This window comes from Rhineura floridana, chromosome 16, assembly GCF_030035675.1.
Source record: "Rhineura floridana isolate rRhiFlo1 chromosome 16, rRhiFlo1.hap2, whole genome shotgun sequence".
Taxonomy (NCBI): domain Eukaryota; kingdom Metazoa; phylum Chordata; class Lepidosauria; order Squamata; family Rhineuridae; genus Rhineura; species Rhineura floridana.
In genome coordinates, this window is record NC_084495.1 from 10,752,860 (window position 1) to 10,776,039 (window position 23,180).

The 23,180-nt window shown below is 44.3% G+C and overlaps 1 protein-coding gene and 1 non-coding gene across 4 annotated transcripts in view; both read left to right on the forward strand.

Moving 5' to 3' along the window:
* Positions 1-23,180, forward strand: part of CAPN6 (calpain 6) — a 68,582-nt gene that overhangs the window by 30,052 nt on the left and 15,350 nt on the right. For all 3 annotated transcript variants that reach the window (XM_061599114.1, XM_061599113.1, XM_061599112.1), the window contains exons 4-8: positions 1,238-1,446; positions 4,702-4,894; positions 12,864-13,057; positions 14,811-14,888; positions 17,751-17,946. In XM_061599114.1, the coding sequence (XP_061455098.1) occupies positions 1,238-1,446; positions 4,702-4,894; positions 12,864-13,057; positions 14,811-14,888; positions 17,751-17,946 (870 nt within the window). The remainder of the gene's footprint in view (positions 1-1,237; positions 1,447-4,701; positions 4,895-12,863; positions 13,058-14,810; positions 14,889-17,750; positions 17,947-23,180) is intronic.
* On the forward strand, positions 6,506-6,574 carry TRNAS-UGA (transfer RNA serine (anticodon UGA)). The gene has a single exon. It is a non-coding gene; the product is annotated as a tRNA-Ser (tRNA).

A 23,180-nucleotide genomic window follows, 5' to 3' on the forward strand; every position in this document is an offset into this window, starting at 1 on the left:
AAAGGGAATTGTGTTAGCTACTAAGAAGAGTCTTCCCAATGGTTCTGTTATCTCCTTTCACTCTGATTGGCTGCAATCAGCAGAAGAGGGCAAGGGAGCATGTTAGAAGGTTCTTCTCAGTGGCAAACACACTCTCCTTTCATGCTGATTGGCTCATAGGATGCTAGAGACATAGAGACCCTGCTGGGACCCTGCTTCCAAAAAGTAAGGGGCCTAAGACCTCCCCAGTCCCCAGACGACTACACCCCTGATAGGGGCATTATTTTAATTTCGTGTCCTTAGGCTTAGTTAGAGTTTGTGCAAGGGAGGCAGTACGGCAGATAAGGATTTCCTGGAAAATCTCTGGGTGATTTCCAGCGGATTGGCAAGGATTCATCCCAGAGTGCAGGGCACAGAATAATGAGTTCAAGTTACAAGAAGGCAGATTTTGGCTGAACATCAGGAAAAACATCCTAACTGTTAGAGTGGTATGACAATAGAACCAATGACCTAGGGAGGTGGTGGGCTGCTCAACACTGGAAGCATTCAAGAGGCATTCAGACATTTTAAACTGAATAGACCAGTTGGTACAAAAAAAAAAGCCTTCAAGAGACTGATGGGAGCTGGAGTGGATCCATATCTGGAGCACTACAGATTAATCACCCTTGCCTGTCTGTCCAGCTGAGCTACTGTTTTGCACGTAGCTCTGGTTGGTGCATCTAGTAAGCAAGGGGTGGGAAGCCTCAGGCACAGGGGCCAAATGTAGCCTTTCAACCTCTCTCTGGTCCTCAAGACTCTTCCCACACCACACCCGCTCCCAAGCCACCCCAGGTTTCACAGGTAAATATAGAGAAGAGAGTGATTGTGTTGGAGGGAGTTGGTAAGGGGGTGGCGATTCTAAGTATGGTTGAGATGGGGTGTATTTTTCCAAGCCCTTGGGTGGCTCAGAAAAATGATCCATGTTAACATTTTTCAGAAAACTCAGATTATTTCTGAGTTCATGGAGAGCTCTGGAGGGCTTACCTATTTTCACTTTTTAACTGACTGCGCAACATAGGGGCTATTTATTTTTAAGGAAAGGTCTTAACTGAGGAGGACTTTAATCTGTTTTCATTACCATGGACGTCTTTCCCCAATCGGAATTCCCTTTTCGAAATCCATGTTTTTGTAGCTGAAATTAAGTAAACAAACTGATCCAGTTCCTCGGTTAATTAACAAATGTTTTTTGCCCAATTTTCCATTTCTCGGGGCACTGTAGGTGATTCCAAATGTAAAAGAACAGGAGTGGGATCCAAAGCAACCAGAGAAATACGCAGGAATAGTTCACTTCTGTTTCTGGTGTTTTGGAGAATGGATTGATGTGGTCATAGATGACCGACTGCCAACAGTGAGGAATGAGCTGATCTTCTGCCATTCTAACGACCGCAATGAATTCTGGAGTGCACTTTTGGAGAAAGCATATGCCAAGTAAGTGATTGCTTTGACTTGGCATAATTTCTGTTCTTCTAACAAAACAAAACCAAGATTCTACTTCTGAATGCTGTTACAAACATTACAGTCCTATGAAAACCATGTTGCTTTAACAAAAGGGATATTTGTGGGCTATTTCTCCCCCATGATGATCTTGGGGCTACTTCATACTTTATGTCTTATACAGAATGCACTGACATGTAAGAATGTAGTGTAAGATTGAGATGGGGTTTGTACAAGAGAGAGTTAATGAAGTCAGAAGTATTGCAAGGGACTCCCTTAATAGATCCGATAAAGCTGGCAAGTACCCATTTTGTTAGGGAAACTGCAGGTAATGTGATTCCATGTGAACTAGATGATCTCCCTTAATAGCACAATCCTATTTATATCTACTTATAGAGTCTTGTTGAGTTTAATGGGACTTACACTGTAGCCAGTGTGGCATAGTGGTTAAGGTGTTGGACTATGACCTGGGAGACCAGGGTTCGAATCCCCACACAGCCATGAAGCTCACTGGGTGACCTTGGGCCAGTCACTGCCTCTCAGCCTCAGAGGGAGGAAATGGTAAACCCCCTCTGAATACCGCTTACCATGAAAACCCTCTTCATAGGGTCGCCATAAGTCGGAATCAATTTGAAGGCGGTCCATTTTTTCACCTGTAGGATGGTGGGTACAAGGTTGCAGCTGAAGTCTTCTGAATGGCAAGGAAATGCCTAAATGGGTGCATGCCTTTCTTTCCCCCACTCCAAGGTAAAGATGGTGTGATTGAGGTATCTGTGGATAAAGCGGAACAATGGGGGGGAGAAGCAGTTTTTGAGTGGGACTGATTCCAGCTAAAGAGACACCAAGACAGGTTTTTGTTTCTGCAAGCTAACTGCATTTTGAAGTTCTGGCTCCCTTTCTCTGGAGACGTGATGTGGTTCATTTGGCTATCTGTTGGAGTATGTAAGATGAGCCTCCACCTATGTTCAACATGTATATTTGTAAATGAACCCAAATATTACAAAATATTGAGAAGCGCCCAGTGGTCTTCTTCCAAAGAAAATTAAACCTGGTAAGCTCTATGTCCCTGGAACATCTCTCTGCTTGTAGAAGTGGGCTATCAATGGGAAGGTGCCTTGTGCCAGTGTTCTTCAGCCTTGGATCCCCAGATGTTGTTGGACTGCAACTCCCATAATCTCTGACCACTGGCAAAGCTCGATGGGGATGATGGGAGTTGTAGTACAACATCACTTGGGACCCAAGGTTGAAGATCACTGCCTTGTAACAACGAAGACCATTGGTTCATCTAGGCTGTGGTAGCAGCTACCAATTGTTTCAGACAGGAGTCTCAGATCTACATCTCATCTCAGATCTACATGGAGATGCTAGCAACTGAACCTTCTGCATGGATGCATGTACCCTGCTGCTGAGATACAGTTCTACCCTTGGTGGGGATAAGTGGGAATCCTCTGTGTAGATCACCAAATGTGATAATTGTATCTGTGTGTATTGATCTACTTGGAAAGTGGCTGTGACTCCCCAGTAGAACTGCACTGTAGCTACTTGCAATACAACATGAAAATAGGGCTCTAAGATTATCACATGTGATTATCTGGTTTTATCCTGCCCTGCTTTCACAGAGCTCAAGTTAGCAAGCCTAGCCTCCCATCTGTGTAATCCTCACAACAACCCTGTGAGGAAGGTTAGGCTAAGTCCAAGTCCAAGCTGGTCCAAGATCACCTAGTACCTTTTGTGGCTAGCTTTTGATTTAAACCCGTCTCTCCCTGGTGTAAGTCCAACACTCAAGCCATCCCTTCACACTTGCAAATCTGCTGAAATATGTGCAATTTTTTCTTTTCTTTATACCCTGGTGTGTGTGGAAATACATGAGAGGTGGCAGCAGCATGGCCTAAGTTGCCCATGGCCAAGCTGCATCCACTTGCCATAGCTGGAGGCCTCTGGTGTGCCAAGGGGGTGACGGATCAGAGACCTCAGAAAAATGGGAGGTTACCATGGCCATGGCACACAAACACAACTGAGCTAGAGCCCCATTGTCTGCAATGCACCTCCTGGCGTTAAATAGTGGGGGGATATGCAGTCATGAGAACAGGGGTACTGCAAGCATATAAGTGTGTTGGGTCTTAAGACATAGGTAGCCAAAGCAGTGCCCTCCAGAAGTTGTTGGTCTCGAAGCCCCATCAGCCCTATGCAGCATGGCCAATGGTCAAGGATGATGGGAGTTGTAGTCTGATTACACCTGGAGGGCACCAAGGTAGCTACCCCTGCCTTAAGACTAAGAGCTTTCTCTTTCCTGCCCAAGTCCCACTGTCCTTCCACAAGTTCCGAGCACTGTCCTTGCTGCTTTCTGTGTTTAAACGCTTTGTCACCGGAGACTCAGGTAGACTCAGTGGCTAAAAGTGCTTTATATCGGTTGTGTTTGGTACGACAGCTGGACCAGGAGAGCTTGACCACAATAGTTCAAACATTGGTGACGTCAAGGCTGGATTACTGCAATGCACTCTATGCGGGGCTTCCCTTGCACCTGACCCGAAAAACTAAATTTAGGGCAGAATATAACACCTCTGCTCAGAGATCTGCATGGATTGCCAATTTGTTAATGGGCCAAGTTCAAGTTGTTGCTGTTGGTATATAAAGCCCTTAACAGCTTGGGACCAATTTACTTGAGGAACTGGTACTGTGATCGGTGCCACATAATACTCGTTCTACACATGCAAGACATAGTGTGGCAGCACCAGAGCTTGGAAAAGTTACTTTTTTAAAACTACAACTCCCATCAGCCCCAGCCAGCATGGCCACTGGATTGGGCTGATGGGAGTTGTAGTTCAAAAAAGTAACTTTTCCAAGCTCTGGGCAGCACCTACTCTTTGGAACTCCCTGCCTAATGACATCAGGCAGACACCTTTGCTGTATTCTTTTTGGCACTTGCTTAAAACATTTCTGTTTAGGCAAGCCTGTCCAAACACAGAGGTGCTGATGTGTTTTAATCTCTCGTTTAGTCTGTTGTTATTTGCAAAATACTGTATCTTAAAATGTGTTTAATTACTGGTTTTAACTTTATATATATATATATATAATTTTAATGTTTTTTGTAAACTGCTTAGAGGTTTTTCACAATCAAGTGGCTTATACATTTTGTTAAATAAATGAAAAAATGAAATGAACACTTGAAGAGGAAGCAAAAGCAAGGCATTGGATTGGAAGCAGTGAAACCTTTTATATATGTCTGTGTGTGTCTGATGTCTTCTCTAGAATGGCTGGGTGTTACGAGGCCTTAGATGGGGGCAGCACTGCAGAGGCCATCGTTGACTTCACAGGAGCAGTTACAGAATCCATTGACATGGCCGACGGCAAATATAGCTATGATATAATTGAGCAGGCAAAGCTCTTTGAAGAGTTGCTGAAAGTGCAAAGAAGAGGGGGGTTGATCTGCTGTTACATCACGGTATGTATATATGAGAGCCAATGTGGTGTAGTGGTTAAAGAGACTATGACCTGGTAGAGCAGGGTTCAAATCCCTACTCAGCCATGAAGCTTGCTGGGTGACAGTCTCTCAGCCTGATCTACCTCACAGGGTTGTTGTGAGGATAAAAAAGAAAGGGTGGAGAACCAGTCATGTCACCTTGAGCTTCTTGGAGGGAAAGATGGGGCATAAATGTAATAAGAAATAAAAATAAATAATATTGCTAGCAGCCTCATACTCGGTGTTGCTTGGGAACTCTACAAAAGTTTTAAAAATTCAAGAAAAAGAAAATCAGTGCAGGTTTTAAGTCAATGGTTAAAATTGAATGGTTCTGTCCACCATTTTGATTCAAAATGGTGTCCAATCCAAACATAAATGAAAACCTGCTATTTTATCTCAGGAACAATTGTGCAAAATATGGTCATGATAAGGTATCCAAATGCATAGTGAAAAAACAAGGTCTTTCCTCAATATAGAATATTGCCCACTATTCTTTTCAAAGAAGCCCAAGGTGGCAAACTTCAAAGCAGTAAAAGCAATACAATTAAAATACAATAAATAAAAACATTTAAAACTGTTAAGGGCATCTAAAAACATTTTAAAACAGTCGTGTATCCTCACAGCTACTAACTTCAAGGTTGTCAGTAGGGATGGGTAAGAAATTCAATTCAGTTTGCATTTAAAGCCGAATCTAAAACATCGTAAGAACCGAAGCTCTGCCATCCTTTCAAATCTGTACGTACCCAAATTTTGCGATGCATTTCTCCAACCAAACACTCTTTACAAAAATGCATATCTTGGGGAAAGTGTGCATTAAAATGACTTTATTAGGTAAAATAACATACAAAAATGCAATATATATATATCGGAGAAATTGCTTGCAAAAATGTGTACGTTAGTCAAAACTGCATACAAAAATGTACTGAGCAGGAGAAATTTGCCCTAAAATGCTAAAACATTTTTAATGAGGATTTTTTGCTTTTTAAAAATTGCAAATTGCTGCAGAAGTATGGAGAACTGAATTTCAGATTAGAAAAAAGAGAAAGTGACAGAACTGAAACTGACAGATCCTTCCATCGCTGCGTGCCAGGAGCGGTGCCTTTCTATGCAGATGAAGCTGTTGCAGGTCATATGGAGACTTTTGTTGAAGTTCAAGCAGGCAAACATCTGCAAATCCCCCCATCCAGAAGGGAACAATAGATGGACCTGTACTTTTTACCCCATAAACAGCTGAAGGAGGAGCATTTTCAGTGGCAAAAAGCAGTAAAAATGGGCATGCTTCCTCCACCCATCTGTCACATATCCTCCCCGCGTCCAAAGAAAGAACTCTCATGCACCAGAAATAGCTTGACATTTATTTCCAAGTCAACCTGAATTGACCCCTCATCCACAAACCAACCCAGCTCACCAAAACAACCCTCCCTCCCTTGAAAAGGCCCACTTGCTGGGCCAAGCATGGAAGGAGTAGAAGCTACACTTTGGAGAGAGAGAAGGTGGGAGGTCTTTCCTACTCTCCCTTCTCTAGTGCTTGACCGATTGCATAACAGTGGACTAGAACAGAAGGCCCCAGTAGGAAGGATCATCTAGGGATGGGCCGTAGCTCAGTGGCAGAGCATCTGCTTTGAATGTTGAAGGTCCCAGGTTCAATCCCTGGCATCTCCAGGTAGATGTGGGAGAGATCTTCTGCCTGAAATCCTGGAGACGGAGAAAAAAAGGGGGGACCCCAAAATGCTTGAAAAAATGTTTATTTTAACAAAAGCCCACCATGTTCGGCCACTCAGTAGTTTGGCCTTCATCAGAGGATGAACTGGTCTAAAATATTCTTTTCTAGCAAATCTGCTCATGATGATAAATGACCACTATTCTAGATTTGCTTGAAAAGAATATTTTAGACCGGTTCATCCCCTGATGAAGGTCAAACTACTGAGTGGCCGAAACGCATTGGGCTTCTGTTAAAATAAACATTTTTCCAGCATTTTGGGGTCCCCTTTTTTTCTCCTTTTGCTTTTGGATGCTTGCCACCTTCTGCTATTGAAATCCTGGAGAGCCACTGCCCTTCAGTGTAGACAGATACCGAACTAGATGGACCAACTGTCTGACTCAGTCTAAGGCAGCTTCCTATGTTCCTACTTTCCAGCTGCAGACGCACATGTGGTGGGGCAGAGCTGCCCTCCCAACACTGGTGTCACTGTTGCTTCCTGGATAGGACCGGGTCAGGGTGGATGGTGAGGTCTGGGCTACTTGGTTGCACCAATGGCCCCACAAGATTGGCAGCAGCCATTTCACCATTGCAACCATGCAGCTCCAATCTTGCTGGGGGACTGCCACATCCCCATCCCTTGTAAGTTAAGTCAGGAGAGTGCCTCCCCAGCTCCTCCCCACCACATGTACCACTACTGGCTTCTGCCACTGCAGCAAAGTGTATTATTGGTTGGCTTATTTGGGAGGATGCCTGAGTTAAGTTTAACTGTGTTCCGCACTAGGAAGAGTTTCCCCTCTCTCCCGTCCACCTTATATGTAAAAAAAACACCAACAACTCCTGGTGGCTTTTCATCTCACCTTCTTAAAACCATGGGAGGTCTTGGGAGGTCTTCAATAGGAAGAATCAAGAAAGGTGGGCTGATCTTCTCTTCTCAGTGCACAGTGCCAGGAGACTAGGGGCGTGTGCCATGTTGTCAACTTGGACGTGACAATGGCAAGGCCAAATAGTTTTGACTGGCTCAGTGCCATTCACCCTTAGAAAGCCTCCAAAAGTCCTCTGCAGGAGTTCCTTCACAGGCACGCTGGGGATTTGCCTGCAACCCCCATGTGTCTCTTGCCCTGCTCTTGACCCTTGCAGGAACATAAGGTTCTGACCCTCTGGAACGGGGAGAGAAATGAGTAATTTCTAGATCAGATTTAGATGAAATTAGATAAAGCACATTTTTCCAGTTTGCAATCCAAGCTTCTGCTGCCGCCTCTCCAGTTCATCCTGCTATTTCTCTCTTGTGCTCACAATCAATTTTCCGAACATTTATTAAGCACCGTTGACAAATGCTCATTTGATGGTGATGCTCTCTCCTTACACATCCCAGTTGCATTTTATTTATTCATTTACAAGCAGTTATAAACTCCTCAGCAGTTTAAAATCTCCAGCAGTATACTCAAAAATACAACACAAAAACACCAATGTAATGAAAACGAGATATATATAAGAACAGGAAGATAGCAACAATAACAAATCCTATGGCATTTCTTGGAGGATGGAGCTTACTCATACAAAATTACCTTTATTACACAAAGCATTCTTTTAAACACACATTCACACATTCACACACACAAAGATAGAACCGACCAACTTGTTGTGGCCTAAGCATTCAGAGGCCACTTCCTTGGGTACATTAAATAAAAGAGTATGAGCCTGAGACCTTCTGCATGCAAAGTGGTGCATGTGCATGATATGATAAGAAGAGGTTGGTTGGAATGAAACAGAGCGAGGCTTGGATGTGGAGGACTGCTAAGGCTACTGGAGGCCTTCAAGAGGTAGCTGGACAGCCATCTGTCAGGGATGCTTTCAGTTGCATTCCTGCACTGAGCAGGAGGTTGGACTTTATGGTCTTATAGACCCCTTCCAACTCTACTATTCTATAAAGTACACTTCTACCAACATATCTGGGAGAGGTTACTCCGTGTGTGTGTGGGGGGGTGCAGCTTCTATCACAGTTATTTTTAATTACTAATAATGCTGTTTTGTGGAGTTTCTTGTATTTTTGGATTTGCTTATTGTTAATAACATTTACGTTTAAGATAATATTTTATTTTTTCTGGTAATTATGGTGCTTTGAATGCGTCTTTGATATCTTATCTTCATCTGTAATGTTTTCTTTTACTAATATGTGTTTTGTTTGGTGCTTTCATCTAGGTTGTGAACAGCTTTGAGATTTTTTTTTCTAGAAATATAAAGCGGTTTAGAAATTTCAATCAATGGGATGGCAAATGCACACAAAAAGTTGCTTAATTTAATCAACTGAGTCAGGCCTTTGGTCCATCTAGTTCAGTGCTGTCTGCAACGACCAGCAGCAACTCTCCATGATTTCAGTTGGGGGTCCTTCCCAGCCCTACCTGGAGATGCTGGGGATGGAACCTGGAGCCTTCTGCATGCAAGGCAGCTGCTCTAACACTGAACGCAAGAGCACTCTCCCCTCCTGTGGTTTCCAGCAATTGATATTCAGAGGCGTAGCGCCTCTGAGTGTGGATGTAGAATCGAGCCATCATGGCTGGTATCCACTGGTAGCCCTCTCCTCCATGAATTTGTCTAATCCTCTTTTAAAGCCATCCAAGTTGATGGCCATCACTGCCTCTTGTGGGAGTGAATTCCATAGTTTAACTGTGCCCTGTGTGAAGAAGGACCTTCTTTTGCCTGTCCTGAATCTTCCAACACTGAGCTTCATTGGATGTCCCCAAGCTCCAGTGTTATGACAGAGGGAGAAAAGCCTTTTGCTCTATCCACTTTCTCCATGCCATGCATAATTTTATAAACTTCTCTCATGTCACCTCTTACTTGCCTTTTCTCTAACCTAAGAAGCCCCAAATGCTGCAACCTTTCCCTATAAGGCAGTTGCCCCGCCCCCTTAAGCAGTATTGATGCCAGAAGAATTAGAACATGATTTTAATAGACAACAGAGGAAGCTGCCTGATTCTGAGTCGGACCATTGGCTCCTCTGCCTCAATATGATCTGCAAAGACTCTCGCAGCTTTATGCCAGGCGAAAAGAAGAAGGGATATGACTGGTCATGTGAGCCAGATGCTTTCCATTATGTTTATGGAATGAGTGTGTTACACAGGATTTTGGGACAAACAGTGGCACAGTCTTTTGCTGCTCCATTTTCATGAATTCAGTAAGAAACAGTGTTCACAGATGCTCATCAGAACATAGGTAGCTGCCTTATGTTGACTTTTTCTTCCATTTTACTCAATATTGTCTACACTGACTGGCAGCAGCTCTCTGGGGTTTCAGACAGTGGGCATTACCAGCCCCCTCAGATGCCAGGGATAAGAATAGAAAGTTTTCTCCATTTCAATTTCTCATTTTTGTTTCAGTCCAGAATTCAGTTCTCTACATTTCTGCATCAGTTTGTGAATCCTCATGAAAATTCAGTGTTTCAGTGTGATTTTTTTTAAAAAACACACACACACACACATTTTGGTAGGCAGTTCTGACTAACATACACATTTTTGCAAGCATTGTTTCATAATATAATGAATTTTATGTTGTTTTCCCTAATATATTCATTTTAATGCACACTTTCCCCTAATATATTCATTTTTGTAAACACTGGTTGGGGAACCGCATTCCAAAATTCAGATAAGTGTGAATTTTGAAGGATGGCTGTGTTTTGATTCACATATTTTATTTCAGAAAATGTGAGTTTGATAGATTTGGCTTTAAATGCAAACTGAATTGCCTGGTACCTTCTGCACGCAAAGCAGGTGCTCTACTCCTGATCTACAGTCCTTACCTTGTCTCTTCATTCTCTTGCCTGCATGGAGACTTTCTGGTTTGGCTTATGTTAACAATAAGTCATGGTGACCGCGTATATCACATTGGGAGTTATAGTCAGTGGTGCTCTACATTTATCTATCCAAGAGGATTGAGACACTCCAGACTATGAATTTCTTATGATCTGTAATATAAAAATACATATGGCAAAGACAATTAAATGCTGAGTAAGATGCTGTGTGTGAGAGAGAGATACCATCAGTATTCATCAGTTTAACTCTATTTTTTGGATATTCACACAAATGGCTGATTCGGACATGAATATCTAGAGTCATGCCATTTAGGGCATTCACAAAAGGCAGGAGATTGGTTGTGTGGTAGACTGTTGTGTGTGGACAGTTTGCTTCAATTTCTGCCACTCGATTCCTCAAAGCGAAGTGTCTCTGAAAATGGTTCTTTGGGGACAACAGCAATATCAATGCAACAGTGAAGACAAAGGAGTTTCCCTCTCCACTTTTCTTGCAGAGATGGATGGTGTTGCAAGCACCATTGTATGTTGCTAAATGGAGAGCTTTTTTCCCTTTCCACCCCTTTACTTAACATTAATAAAATACAATCAAGAACAAAAATTAAATCTAAAATAGCAAAAACAGGCCATCTTCCATTGCCAAGAAAATAAGGCATAAATGGATAATAAAGGAGATAGGAGATAAACGAATGTTGAAAGATAAAAACAGTAAAAAAAATGATAGGGACGTAAAAGTCCAGTAGCCCCTGACCACAAGAAAAAATGAAAATACAGAAACATCTCTATAAATATCTCCATACAAAGTATTGATTAGCAGGAATCAGGTTTTGCTGAGGATGATCAGAAATTGTTATACGACTCCACCATATAGCAGCAAAGTCCTGTGACTGTGCCTTTCTTCATAGCACCTTAAAGGGATACTTGAATTTTTCTGAAAGGGCAGAGCGCAGCGCCATTCAAAACCAATTATTCATGGTAATGCTGGTGACATTCTTCTGGCTCCGAGCTACTACAAGCCTTGCAGCTGCTAACAAATAAGTCACTAACGTTTTTAAAATAAGAGTAGAATTGTCACCTTTAATTGCATGTGTAGCTTAGAACCCACAACAGAAAGGTGATCACATTTTTTGGTTTATCAGGTAATCCACAGATTCTGTGTTTGAATGCAGAAAGCATTCGTTTAGTAAGAACTGCTTTAAAAAAAAAATTAAAAAAGGAAGGAAGAGTGTTGCAATTCAGGGTGGCAAGTCAGCACCAAGATTAATTGAAATCTTTTCAGGCTTCGCAGTTTTAACAAGGAATAGTGTTATAACCCCATATGCTGTCATGGAAACGCATGCTGTGTTGTTTGTGAAGAACACAAGTGAAGAATTGTTAGGTCTGTGAAAGGCCCATGGGAAATGTCAGTGGATCTCAATGTAACTTATGAAGTAATCTCTACGAGCTGGGAAGGTCACTGCGGATTTGGCATTAGTCACCAGTGATCATCATAGTTAGAAAATTGCTGAACAGTTTTTAAAAAATATATAATTCTCCCCTGCCCTTCAGAAATTTTTCTTTTAATTGCTATGATCCTAAACGTGAAGGGAGGGGAAGGGGAAGGATGCATATTGCAGGACTTCTTACAATTCTGGTCTTAAAGAAATTAGGTTCTTTTGCATTTTAAAAAGATCCAGTCAGATGTCAGTAAACGTTTTCGGACAAGCACTTCCATCATTCAGGTTATGTTTTATTGCATTTTTATTCTGCCTTTTCCTACCAAAGTGTTTAGCGCGGTACTCTCCCACACATGTTGTTTATACAACAACCCTGGGAGTTAGATTAGACCAGAAGTCAGCAATCGTTTGGGTGGCCAGTAGGCACATGTGGAATATTGGGCAAAAGTTGCAGAATGGGTTGCCATGGGATGTGTAGCAGGGCACAAAATGGCTGCCACATTGGAAAAAAACACAAAACAGATCCACAGAATGGTGTGGGCATTATTGATTGATTGATTAAATTCATATCCTGCCCTTCCTCCCAAAAGAAGCCCACTTATATCAGCCACTGCCACACAGAAAGACACTCTTAGCCCTTTATTCAGAATGGAAGGAAGAGTGTCCAGTCCTGTGTCCAATATATTCATAAAAATAAATACAGTGGAAGTAACATACAATCATGCATTATATTAGGAGCATTTGTTTGCAAAAATGTGTACTTTAGCCAAAACTGCCGACAATAACGTTTGCATTAGGAGAAATTCACACTAACATTTTCATTTTTTAAAACACACGTTGCTGCAGAAATGTGGAGAACTGAATTTAAGCCTGGAAAAATGAGAAACTAGGATGGGGGCGGGGAAAACATTTAAGAAAGAAGCTAGAGCATCATTTAAGAAGAAGAAAATGTGTTCTTCAAAGACTTTTAAAATCCTTGCATTCATTCACGTTTATCTTATGCTACAGCCTCTCTCCTCGAGCGAATTTGAGGGACAGACTGAAATGGGTTTGGTCAAGGGCCATGCCTACGCGGTGACAGAAGTCCTGAAGATGCGCCTTGGAGAGAAGATCCTATCATGTGCAAAGTCTGAGAAACTCTTCATGATCAGGTTGAGGAATCCCTGGGGAAAGAGCGAGTGGACTGGTGCATGGAGCGATGAGTAAGCAATGCATACTTTGGTATCTAGAAGGATTCGTTTGCCACTTTGTGAGGAAGGTACTGATCCTTACAAAGAGACTAAAAGAAGCTCACTGCTTTCCAAAGGACAGGTGAAGACAGATGTAACATGCCGAGGATTGAACCTGGGACCTTCTCCATGCAAAGCAGATAATCTACCTCTGAGCTGCGGCCCTTCCCCATAGCTATAGACCTCTCTAGTTGGGACAAATTCTACTTAAATTATGCCTGGCATTACAGCTTCAGTGTGTGATTCCATCCTTAGATATACCAAAAGTCTGTATTGTCTCAGTGTTTCAGAGGGCAGATCTGATCATATCTGGAGGGATGCATCGCCTAGGTTTCATTCAGATGCTCTCTAGTTCTGAAATCCTTTCAGACTAAAGGCCATTAAAGGTGTCTATTGCACATGCTCTGTGTCTCGACCATTTATCTCATCCCTTTAGCTCCCCAAAGAGCAGTCTCATGATTCTGCCAAATGGCTACACTTTCATTCCCCTTTGCTTATATCTATTGCAGCTGGTGAACATAGAAATGCTTTCTGTTTGGGGCTGTTTTTTTTTATAAAAAAATAACACCTTTCCTAAGTAGTGGAACACTTCATCTTTGTTATCTCTCAGTAGTCTTTTCAACAACAACAGCCTCTGGTTAAACGCAAATGGTCCATCTAGGTCAGTGTTGTGTACACCGACTGGCAGCAGCTCTCCAGGGCTTCAGGCAGGAGTCTCTTCCAGTCCTTTCCGGAGATGCTGGGAACTGAACCTGGGACCTTCTGCATGCTACAGGACATTTTTAAAGGAATTTTTACTGGGCATCCATTTTTCCATTCTATTGGCTTGCACATGGAAGTCTCTGTGCCATGTACAGGCCCTGATATTTGGACTGAGGGGAAAGTGGTTCAAACTAAAACATCAAGAACAACAAATGGAGGGAATACAGCCTTGCAAATGCATTTAGTAAAATTCTTACTTGCCTGCCTACCCACCAGGAAATACGTGAATGAAAAAGCAAATTGAAATTAAGAACTGTTGCTGATGGCCCACACTCTGCTGTAGCAGAATTCTTACCAAAAAAAGAATGAAAATATGGAGAACCAGACATTACTATGTACAGGGACAGAGATTTTGTTAAGACATTTTTCAGAAAGTCTGGTGGTTTGAAATAACTAGAAGAATTATTGTGTAATGGGCCCCTGTGTTCTACTGTTTCTGTTCAGTTTCACTAAAATGTCATACCACTAGCCAGTGTTTCAGTAGCTTCCAATCTGAATGTGTGTTCTTGGTTCCTTGTTTAAATGTTATGTGCCCATTTGTGTCTTCTCGGTGTCCACAAGCTACGACGGGGTGTCCATTTGGACACACAACTATTACTTTCAGAATGCCTTATCATGCAAAGCAGATGCTCTGCCACTGAGCTATAGCCCTCCCCCTTTAACAGGTTCATAGGAAGCTGTGTTATACTGAGACAGGCCAATATTATATTGAGCTGCGTTATATTGAGCCAGTTATATTGGTCCATCTAGCTCTGTACTGACGACACTGACTGGCAGCAGCTCACCGGGGTTTCAGGCTGGACTGTTTCCCAGCCCTACTTGAAGATACTGGGGATTGAACTCGGAACCTTCTGCATGCAAACTGAAAACTCTGCCAAGGAGCTATAGCTCTTCCCCTTAAACAGATGTTTATATAAACAAAAGGGCTGTTTCGTTTAACAATCATTATTTTTCTCCTCTCCAGATCCGAGGAGTGGAAAAAAGTGAGCAAAGCAGAATGGAAGAAATTAGGACTCACAATCGAAAATGACGGAGAGTTCTGGTGAGCGAGGGAAGCGGAGCACAGCATGCTTCCTGCCAATTATTAGTCCAGACAACTGAAAGGCCTGGAACATTTCATGGGCAGGAGGGGAGAACTGGGGTGTAAGGAGAGCACCAGCCTCTGGTGCTCCGCTTTCCATCAGGTCTGGGCACCAGCTTTTGCAAGAGACAATCCCTCAGTGAGTCCACCACCTCACCTCAGCAGGTTCTGAGGCCTCTTGCCAATGAGGCCCTTACTGGGCTGTGGGCCCTCTGCATATGCCCGACCATGACAACCTTTGGCGCTGGCCCCGGATTCAGCCCAACACCCCATATCTCTTCACTCCAGCTCTCAGGATACTCCTTTGGTTCTTTTTCTCTCTCTCCATCACTCCCTCCAATATTCTCCCATCTAGCCCAGGCCAACACCTAACAAATGACTTTCATCTCTGTTTCTGGTGACAGCAGAGAACACCCAGAGAGGGAAGAGTGTGTAATTTAATGTGAACTTCAGTGAGGGAGATGGCAACAGAAGGGACACTGCTGCTGGTTTACTAGGGCTATGCACGCAGCCCCCTCCCATCCAATCCAGGTCCTGAACCAGCACTTCAGAACAGACCTGATCCCACCCAAATTTTGTGTGTGTGTGTTCGTGCCCTAACTAAATACTATATGTGATTGGGGCAGGAGAAGAAGGAGATTGCATGTCCATGAGCCAAGGGAGATGGAGCTCTTTCTCCCCCTGTCTCCAGACGACATGTTTCATCAGGGTTTTGAGCCCTTATTACCCATGCAGTTGGGAGCGATGCCACTGTCAGTTACCAGGAGGGGAAGTGAGGCAGCGGGGAGCTCAGCATAGTGGGGGCGCAGCCGCAAGAGCATTGCATTGAAGCTTCAGCACCTTGGACAGCTCCTTGGAAGGTCAGACCAAAACTCAGAGCACAGTCATGAAGCCACCAGCTGCCACTGCAGGAAAGAAGCCAACGCTGGTCTGCCAGCCGTTGCTGTGGAGAAGGAGGTGTGGGCAGGGTGCCTGTATACATCGCTCCAAGATGCAAGTTTAATTAGGCTTTAAACCCTAATGAAACATGAGGTCAGGGGGCAGGGAGAAGGCTGCCTGTGTTAGTCTCCTTGCTGCTCCCCCCCTTTTGTCAGTGCCTTATCACCCGAGGTTGGCTCTGCTGTATTTTGGATCTGCTAGCGGTGGTAACGCAGCCGAAGCTCTGCTCACGGCCAGAGTTTGATTCCAACGGAAGGAGGAAGTCGAATCTCCGGTAAAAGGGGTCAAGGTCCACGCAGCCTTCCATCCATCCGTGGTCAGTAAAATGAGTACCCGGCATATGCTGGGGGGTAAAGAGAGGCCGGGGAAGGAACTGGCAATCCCACCCCATATATATGGTCTGCCTAGTAAACATCGCAAGACGTCACCCCAAGAGTCGGAAACGACTCGCACTATAAGTGCAGGGACACCTTCACCTTTACCTTTTAGCAATTATTATGGGGCCCCACTGTTAGTTGTTTTAGATCAGGGGTTCCCAAACGGCGGTCCATGGAACAGTAGTGGTCCACATGTTTCATTCAGGTGGTCTGTGGCATGTCTATGAAAAACACAATTTGAATTCTATGGAATTCAAATTGTAATACAATAAAATACAGCATAAGAAACCACTTTAGGTGACACTGGTATTTTCATGCTATTGTGTCTAGTTGTTGCGTGCTGCTTTAAAATGCTGATCTTTTAAATTGATTTTTTTTTGTATTTTTGGTGCTGCTTTTATGGTGCCGTAAACTGCTCAAAGATTTCTATCAAATATGGAGCAGCATATAAATTACCTAAATATTAGTAAATCCATGAGCCAAATCAGATGTGCATATTGCCTGGAGAAAGTACAAAATTCTGTTGAGGTATGCACATTCCCAAACCCTCTTGGAGATTATATATAATGACCAGAGAATGTGAAAATTTCAATTGCTTGTTGTTGCCTTGGGCTCCTGCTGGGAGGAAGGATGGGATATAAATCTAATAAACAAATAAATAAATAATAAATTGTGTACATTGACTAGGAAATGTGCACAATTCCCTCTTCATGGATGGATTATTTTCACATTTTCCATGAGGCCTGAGGAATGTGCACAATGATTGGTCATTATGCACATTAACCACTCAAGCTACATTCTCCTTTACATACATACATACATATATATATATATATATAATATAGATATATATACAGCAATTTGTGGTCCTCATAAAGATTAAACATTTTAATGCAAATTTATCCTAATAAACACATTATTATGCAGTTTTGACCCATGTACAGATTATTTGCAAGCAATTTCTCATCATATAATACAATTTGTATGTTAGTTTCACCCAAATTTGACAAATTCAGCTTTAAATGTGAACTGAATCAAATTCCTCCTCAATCCCTAATCATCTATGTGGCTCCTTTTTAAGAAAACAACATGAGATCTGAAACACAGCCAACTTTTGGAATCTATACTTACCCGAATTCTCCAACCAAACAATGATTACAAAAATGCATATAGTGTGCATAAAAATGAATAAATTCGTGAAGAATAACAAACAAAAATGCATCCTATTAAGATAAATTGCTTGCAGAAATGTGTACATTAATCAAAACTGCAGACAAAAAACGTGTTTATTAGGAGAAAGTTGCATTAAAATGTGAAAGAATTTTTAGGAGGATTTTTTTTTTAAGAAATGCAAATCGCTGCTGAAAGAACCAAATGTAAGAATAGGGAAATGAGAAACTGGGAGAAACAAGACTGACAGATTCTGCCATCCCTATATGGCATAGATTCCCCTCCCCTCTCCCCCATAGCCAATTACATTGTATTTTTCTCCTGTTCCATGGATTAGGATGTCATTTGAAGACTGGTGCAAAAGCTTCACTGATGTGGATATCTGTCGGATTGTGAACACGTCATTTTTCAGTATCCATAAGACCTGGGAAAAGAAAATGATGCATGGATGGTGGACCAAGAATCCAGACCCCTTGTTGAACCGCTCTGGAGGCTGCTTCAATCACCAAGCCACCTTCTTACAAAACCCACAGGTTGCAGCACATTTATACTTAATTTTTTTCCCTTCATCAGCATTACATACCTATAACTACACATCAACAGCAAAGCTGAACTGAAAGTTCTGCTGCTACACCTTTCAGCTTGGAAGTTGGGGGGCAGGACAAGGGTGTTGCCTCAAAGCTGCCTTACCAGCTTGAGTTTTTGTAAGCAGCGGAACTGTACTGGGGGGTAGGGACGGGGAAATGTGTCCAATAATCCACTGATAATCCATTTTTATAGACTGAGCAAGAGACATTGCTCACAGTTGATGAACGCTCTGTGACATTGTTCACAGAGGTGATATTAGCAAAGGGAGTAGATTTATGCACGGAGAAAGTGGATAGAGATTTTTTTCTCCATCTCTCATAATACTGGAACTTGTGGACATCCAGTGAAGCTGACTGCTGGAAGATTCAGGATAGACAAAAGAACTTCACGCAGCGCATAGTTCTGCCATGGAATTCACTCCCACAAGGGGCTGTGATGGCCACCAGCGTGGATGGCTTTAAAAGAGGATTAGACAAATCCATGGAGGGTCAGGCTATCGATGGCTACTGGCCATGATGGCTGTGCTCTTCCGCCATAGTCAGATGCTGTACACTTCTGAATGCCAGTTTCTGGAAACCGCAGGGAAGGAGAGTGCTCTTGTGCCCAGGTCTTGCTTGTGGGCTTCCCATGGGCATCTGGTTGGCCACTGTGAGAACAGAATGCTGGACTAGATGGGCCACTGGCCTGGTCCAACAGACTCTTCTTCTGTTCAGCTCATAGGAACATAGGAAGCTGCCTTCTAATGAATCAGACCATTGGTCCATCTAGCTCAGTACTGTGTGCACTAATTTGGCAGCAGTTCTCCAGGGTTTCCAGCAGGGGCCTCTTCCAGTCCTACCTGGAGATGCTGGGGATTAAACCTAGGACCTTCTGGATGGAAAGCAGTTGCGAGTGAAGGGGCGAAATAACACAAGGACACATCAGCTTGGGTTGAACAAGGGCCACTTTATTAAACTATACAAAAACACCTTTTAAAGTGACCTGCAGAGGGAAACCTAGGTGCGGAACTATCTATAAGCAAGCATCTTGCCATACAGCTCACGGGCGACCAGCCCCTGCTTGGGACAAGGGCAAGCCCCATCTGCTTACCCCTTCTGCCAGCCACACCCAGTAGGTGAGTAGGGGGGCCTTCTCAGGTCACCACCGCCCGGGGCCGCACAACCCTCGGGTGGATGAGTTAAGTTGGCCCCAAAAGCAGCCCATATCCTGCCCTCAAGCCGCAAAGCTCTGACAGACAGGCCTCTGGAACCGCCAGTCACCTCCAAAGGTGCCTAAGGGGGCCACCGAGCTGTCCTTACCTATTTCCCTTTCCGCACCTTCCCGCCACAAAAAGGGGACAAATCTCTATTTAGTCCCCTTTTACCCACTGCCGAGAAGCACCTCTCGCAGACACCTCTGCAGGTCTGCCAAAAAGACATTACCTGCGTCAGACAGGTGAACGCCATCAGCCCTGTACAGTTCACCCATCCAATGCTGAATGCAGGGTGTGAAATAGCCAAACCCCCCTGCCCCAGAATAGCCAACCGAATTTGCCGGTTGGCCTTCTTTCGCGCTTGGTCCATCCCTATCGGGCTCCAGACACCACGCCAAACCCTTCGCGGGAGTATGTCTGACCAAAGCAGACGTACCCAAGGCCGACGTTGCCTTATTAACTGCATGCCATGCATGCCTGCCAAACTGAGGGCCATGCCCTTTCGTTGCAACTGAGGGCCATGCCCTTAAGTAACCGAGGCCATTGTTGCCTCCTGAACTGCATGTCCACACACGCCTGCCAAACTGAGGACCATGCCCTTCCGTTGCCTCCTGAACTGCATGTCCACACATGCCTGCCAAACTGAGGGCCATGCCCTTCCGTTGCCTCTCCAACTGCATGTCCACACATGCCTGCCAGACTGAGAGCCATGCCCTTAAGTAACCAAGGCCATCATTGCCTCCTGAACTGCATGTCCGCACATGCCTGCCAAACTGAGGGCCGTGCCCTTTAGTAACCAAGGCCATCGTTGCCTCCTGAACTGCATGTCTGCACATGCCTGCCAAACTGAGGGCCATGCCCTTCTGTTGCCTCCTGAACTGCATGTCCGCACATGCCTGCCAAACTGAGGGCCATGCCCTTCCGTTGCCTCCTGAACTGCATGTCCACACACGCCTGCCAAACTGAGGACCATGCCCTTCCGTTGCCTCCTGAACTGCATGTCCACACATGCCTGCCAAACTGAGGGCCATGCCCTTCCGTTGCCTCTCCAACTGCATGTCCACACATGCCTGCCAGACTGAGAGCCATGCCCTTAAGTAACCAAGGCCATCATTGCCTCCTGAACTGCATGTCCGCACATGCCTGCCAAACTGAGGGCCGTGCCCTTTAGTAACCAAGGCCATCGTTGCCTCCTGAACTGCATGTCTGCACATGCCTGCCAAACTGAGGGCCATGCCCTTCTGTTGCCTCCTGAACTGCATGTCCGCACATGCCTGCCAAACTGAGGACCATGCCCTTAGGTAACCGAGGCCATCGTTGCGTCCCGAACTGCATGTCTGCACATGCCCGCCACCTGAGGGCCTTGCCTCAAATACTGAGGTCATTCCCAACTCGGGGAATGACCACCACATGCGGAGATGTCCGCACTGAACCAAGCTGGAACAAAGTGGGTAGGAGCCCGTCCCAAAGTATTCCTCCCCAGCCAAGCCACCACACTGCAGCCCATTGACTGAGGCCTAACTGTAAGCCCAGGATAGGGTGCACAGCTGCTCCATCCCTGTCCAGCAACATTGCCGGTCCATCAATGTATACAGGTACAACTCCCTTCCATGGAGAGATCTGATTGCTGGAGGGCCCGTCGAGACAAATCTCCCTTGGATTCGGCCACCACCTCACCTATCCTAAAAGCTCCAAAAACCAGCATAAGGGCTGCTGCCTGGAATAGTCTGGCTTCATAGCTTGAGGAGCATACTGTTTTTCACTGGCCCACCATACTCAATAAAATGTCCCGTGAGAAAGGGCAATGGGGATCGAGAGTGGCAGGGTGTTCTCTAGCCCACCCAGCTAACATACGGCGAACTCTAAAGTCCCTGGAATAAGTGGGGAAATCATCAGCCTTTACCTCGAAGTGCTTGGACTGAGAGGCCCAGTCTCCAGCCATTCACTAGGCAATCCCAGCAGGTGACTCACTGAATAGGCCACTCTGGTGCATAGCCCTTGCCGGCCCAGAAGTCCTGGGAAAACCCCTTCCTGCATTCTGATAGCTGTGGAGCATGCTGGGGCGACAGACCGGCTTATGGCCATCTTTGACTCTGCTCCCCAATATCCCAATGTGCGGTTGCACAGCACAGCTGAACCGCTCCACCTGAGTCTACCTTACCATGCCCCAAAAGAAAACTTTAAAATCTGGGCACTAGAGAACAAAGGAACAGACAAGGGCCATAACCCTACTGTTCCAAAATAGAAGGAAGTCACAGACCTGTCCCATGACCATGTTATCCCACTAAAATGGATGGGAGAGTTCCCAAGCCTCACTGCCTATAAGTCCAAGCCTGCAGCCAGCACAAAAACCCCAATGCATCCACGGACTTCCAGTTCTACATCCCAGCCCTACCTAGAGATGCTATGGACCTTCAGCCTGCAGTTCAGAGGCTCTAGCCCTGAGCTATGTCACGTAATTCTACAGCAAGTTAGTTAGTTCTTCCCCAGGAGTGTGGGAAAACTAGACCAAATGATTTGGGCCAGAATATAAAATGTAACCTGCAGTTTGGCTCTAATTTCTTGATCAATATTTGATCACAACAAGCATTAAATTATTATACAGCCACAAACCTGTACCTGTAGTAAGGCTGTGAAAGCCCTGCTACGACCTCATAAACCACCGGAAAAGACCTCTAATACCTGGAGGGCAGTCAAGAAACACTTTCTTGGCCTAACTGGCATGAAGCCCTTACTGACTGACCACATGAGTATGATTGGTGGTGAATTAGGTGGTATGCCCAGGAAGGTTAACACCGGGCAGGATGGTCCATTGACACAGCCATTAAGATGAACCAGTTACATAGCCATTCCATAATCTGTGACATCAGGTGTTAACATGCATCCAAATTTTTTACCCTCTCGTCCCGACAGCCCCTTCAAGGAAGGAGCTGAAGCGCTCCGTGCGAGAATAGAGCAGCCTATATGTAATGCTCTACCTCATAGAATTGACTGAAAAGGCAAAAACCCAGCAGCTATAAATCCCCTTGTATCCCCACAATAGATGAAAAAGCAGATTAGATGTCATACTTTCCCATAGGCAGTGCATTAACTAACTGGTAGGAAGCCATTACTGATTGCCATTGCGTCTATGCCCAAGACAAATTTAAGAGCGCAGTCCCTTAAGGCAAGCCCCAAGACTACAATATGGGATCCAGAAACTGAAAGAAAACCCCATAACAAAACAAACCTCCCCAGGAACTGGGCAGTCTGCAAGCAAGGTCCCAGTAACAGGGAGGAACGCTTTCCTTGAGCAGCTACTGCTGGGTGCTTCTCCTCACTGCTGTGAGGGCCACTGGCCTCATATTTCCCTGTTTCACATAAAGAAAGGAAATAATTTATGAGTAAGCACACTTTCCCAGCCACCATTTTAGTGCAGCTAACCCAGTTCCCCAAAGCACAGATACTGGAGATATGGCGCTGCCACCCATATTTGGCCGACTGTAGCGGCCTCCCCCTTGTAGGCTTCCAAACACCTATCATAATAGATGTCCAAAATGCAAAATTAACATCCTATATCCCTTTCTAGTAAATGATATCATAAATCCAAGAGCAGCAGATGCTGAGGATGTGTTGCTGTCACCAATATGTGGCTGCACTATAGCAGGTTTTCCAACACAACACATAGATGAGCCAATGCAACAGTTGCACACTATATGTAATTCCAGGTAATGATATCAGAAGTCCTAACTAAAATGTAATTTCAGGTAATGATATCAGAAGTCCTAACTAAAATGTAATTCCAGGTAATGATATCAGAAGTCCTAACTAAAATGTAATTCCAGGTAATGATATCAGAAGTCCTAACTAAAATGTAATTCCAGGTAATGATATCAGAAGTCCTAACTAAAATGTAATTCCAGGTAATGATATCAGAAGTCCTAACTAAAATGTAATTTCAGGTAATGATGTTTCGTTGTTGGTGCCACAATCCTCAGTAAAGGGGGG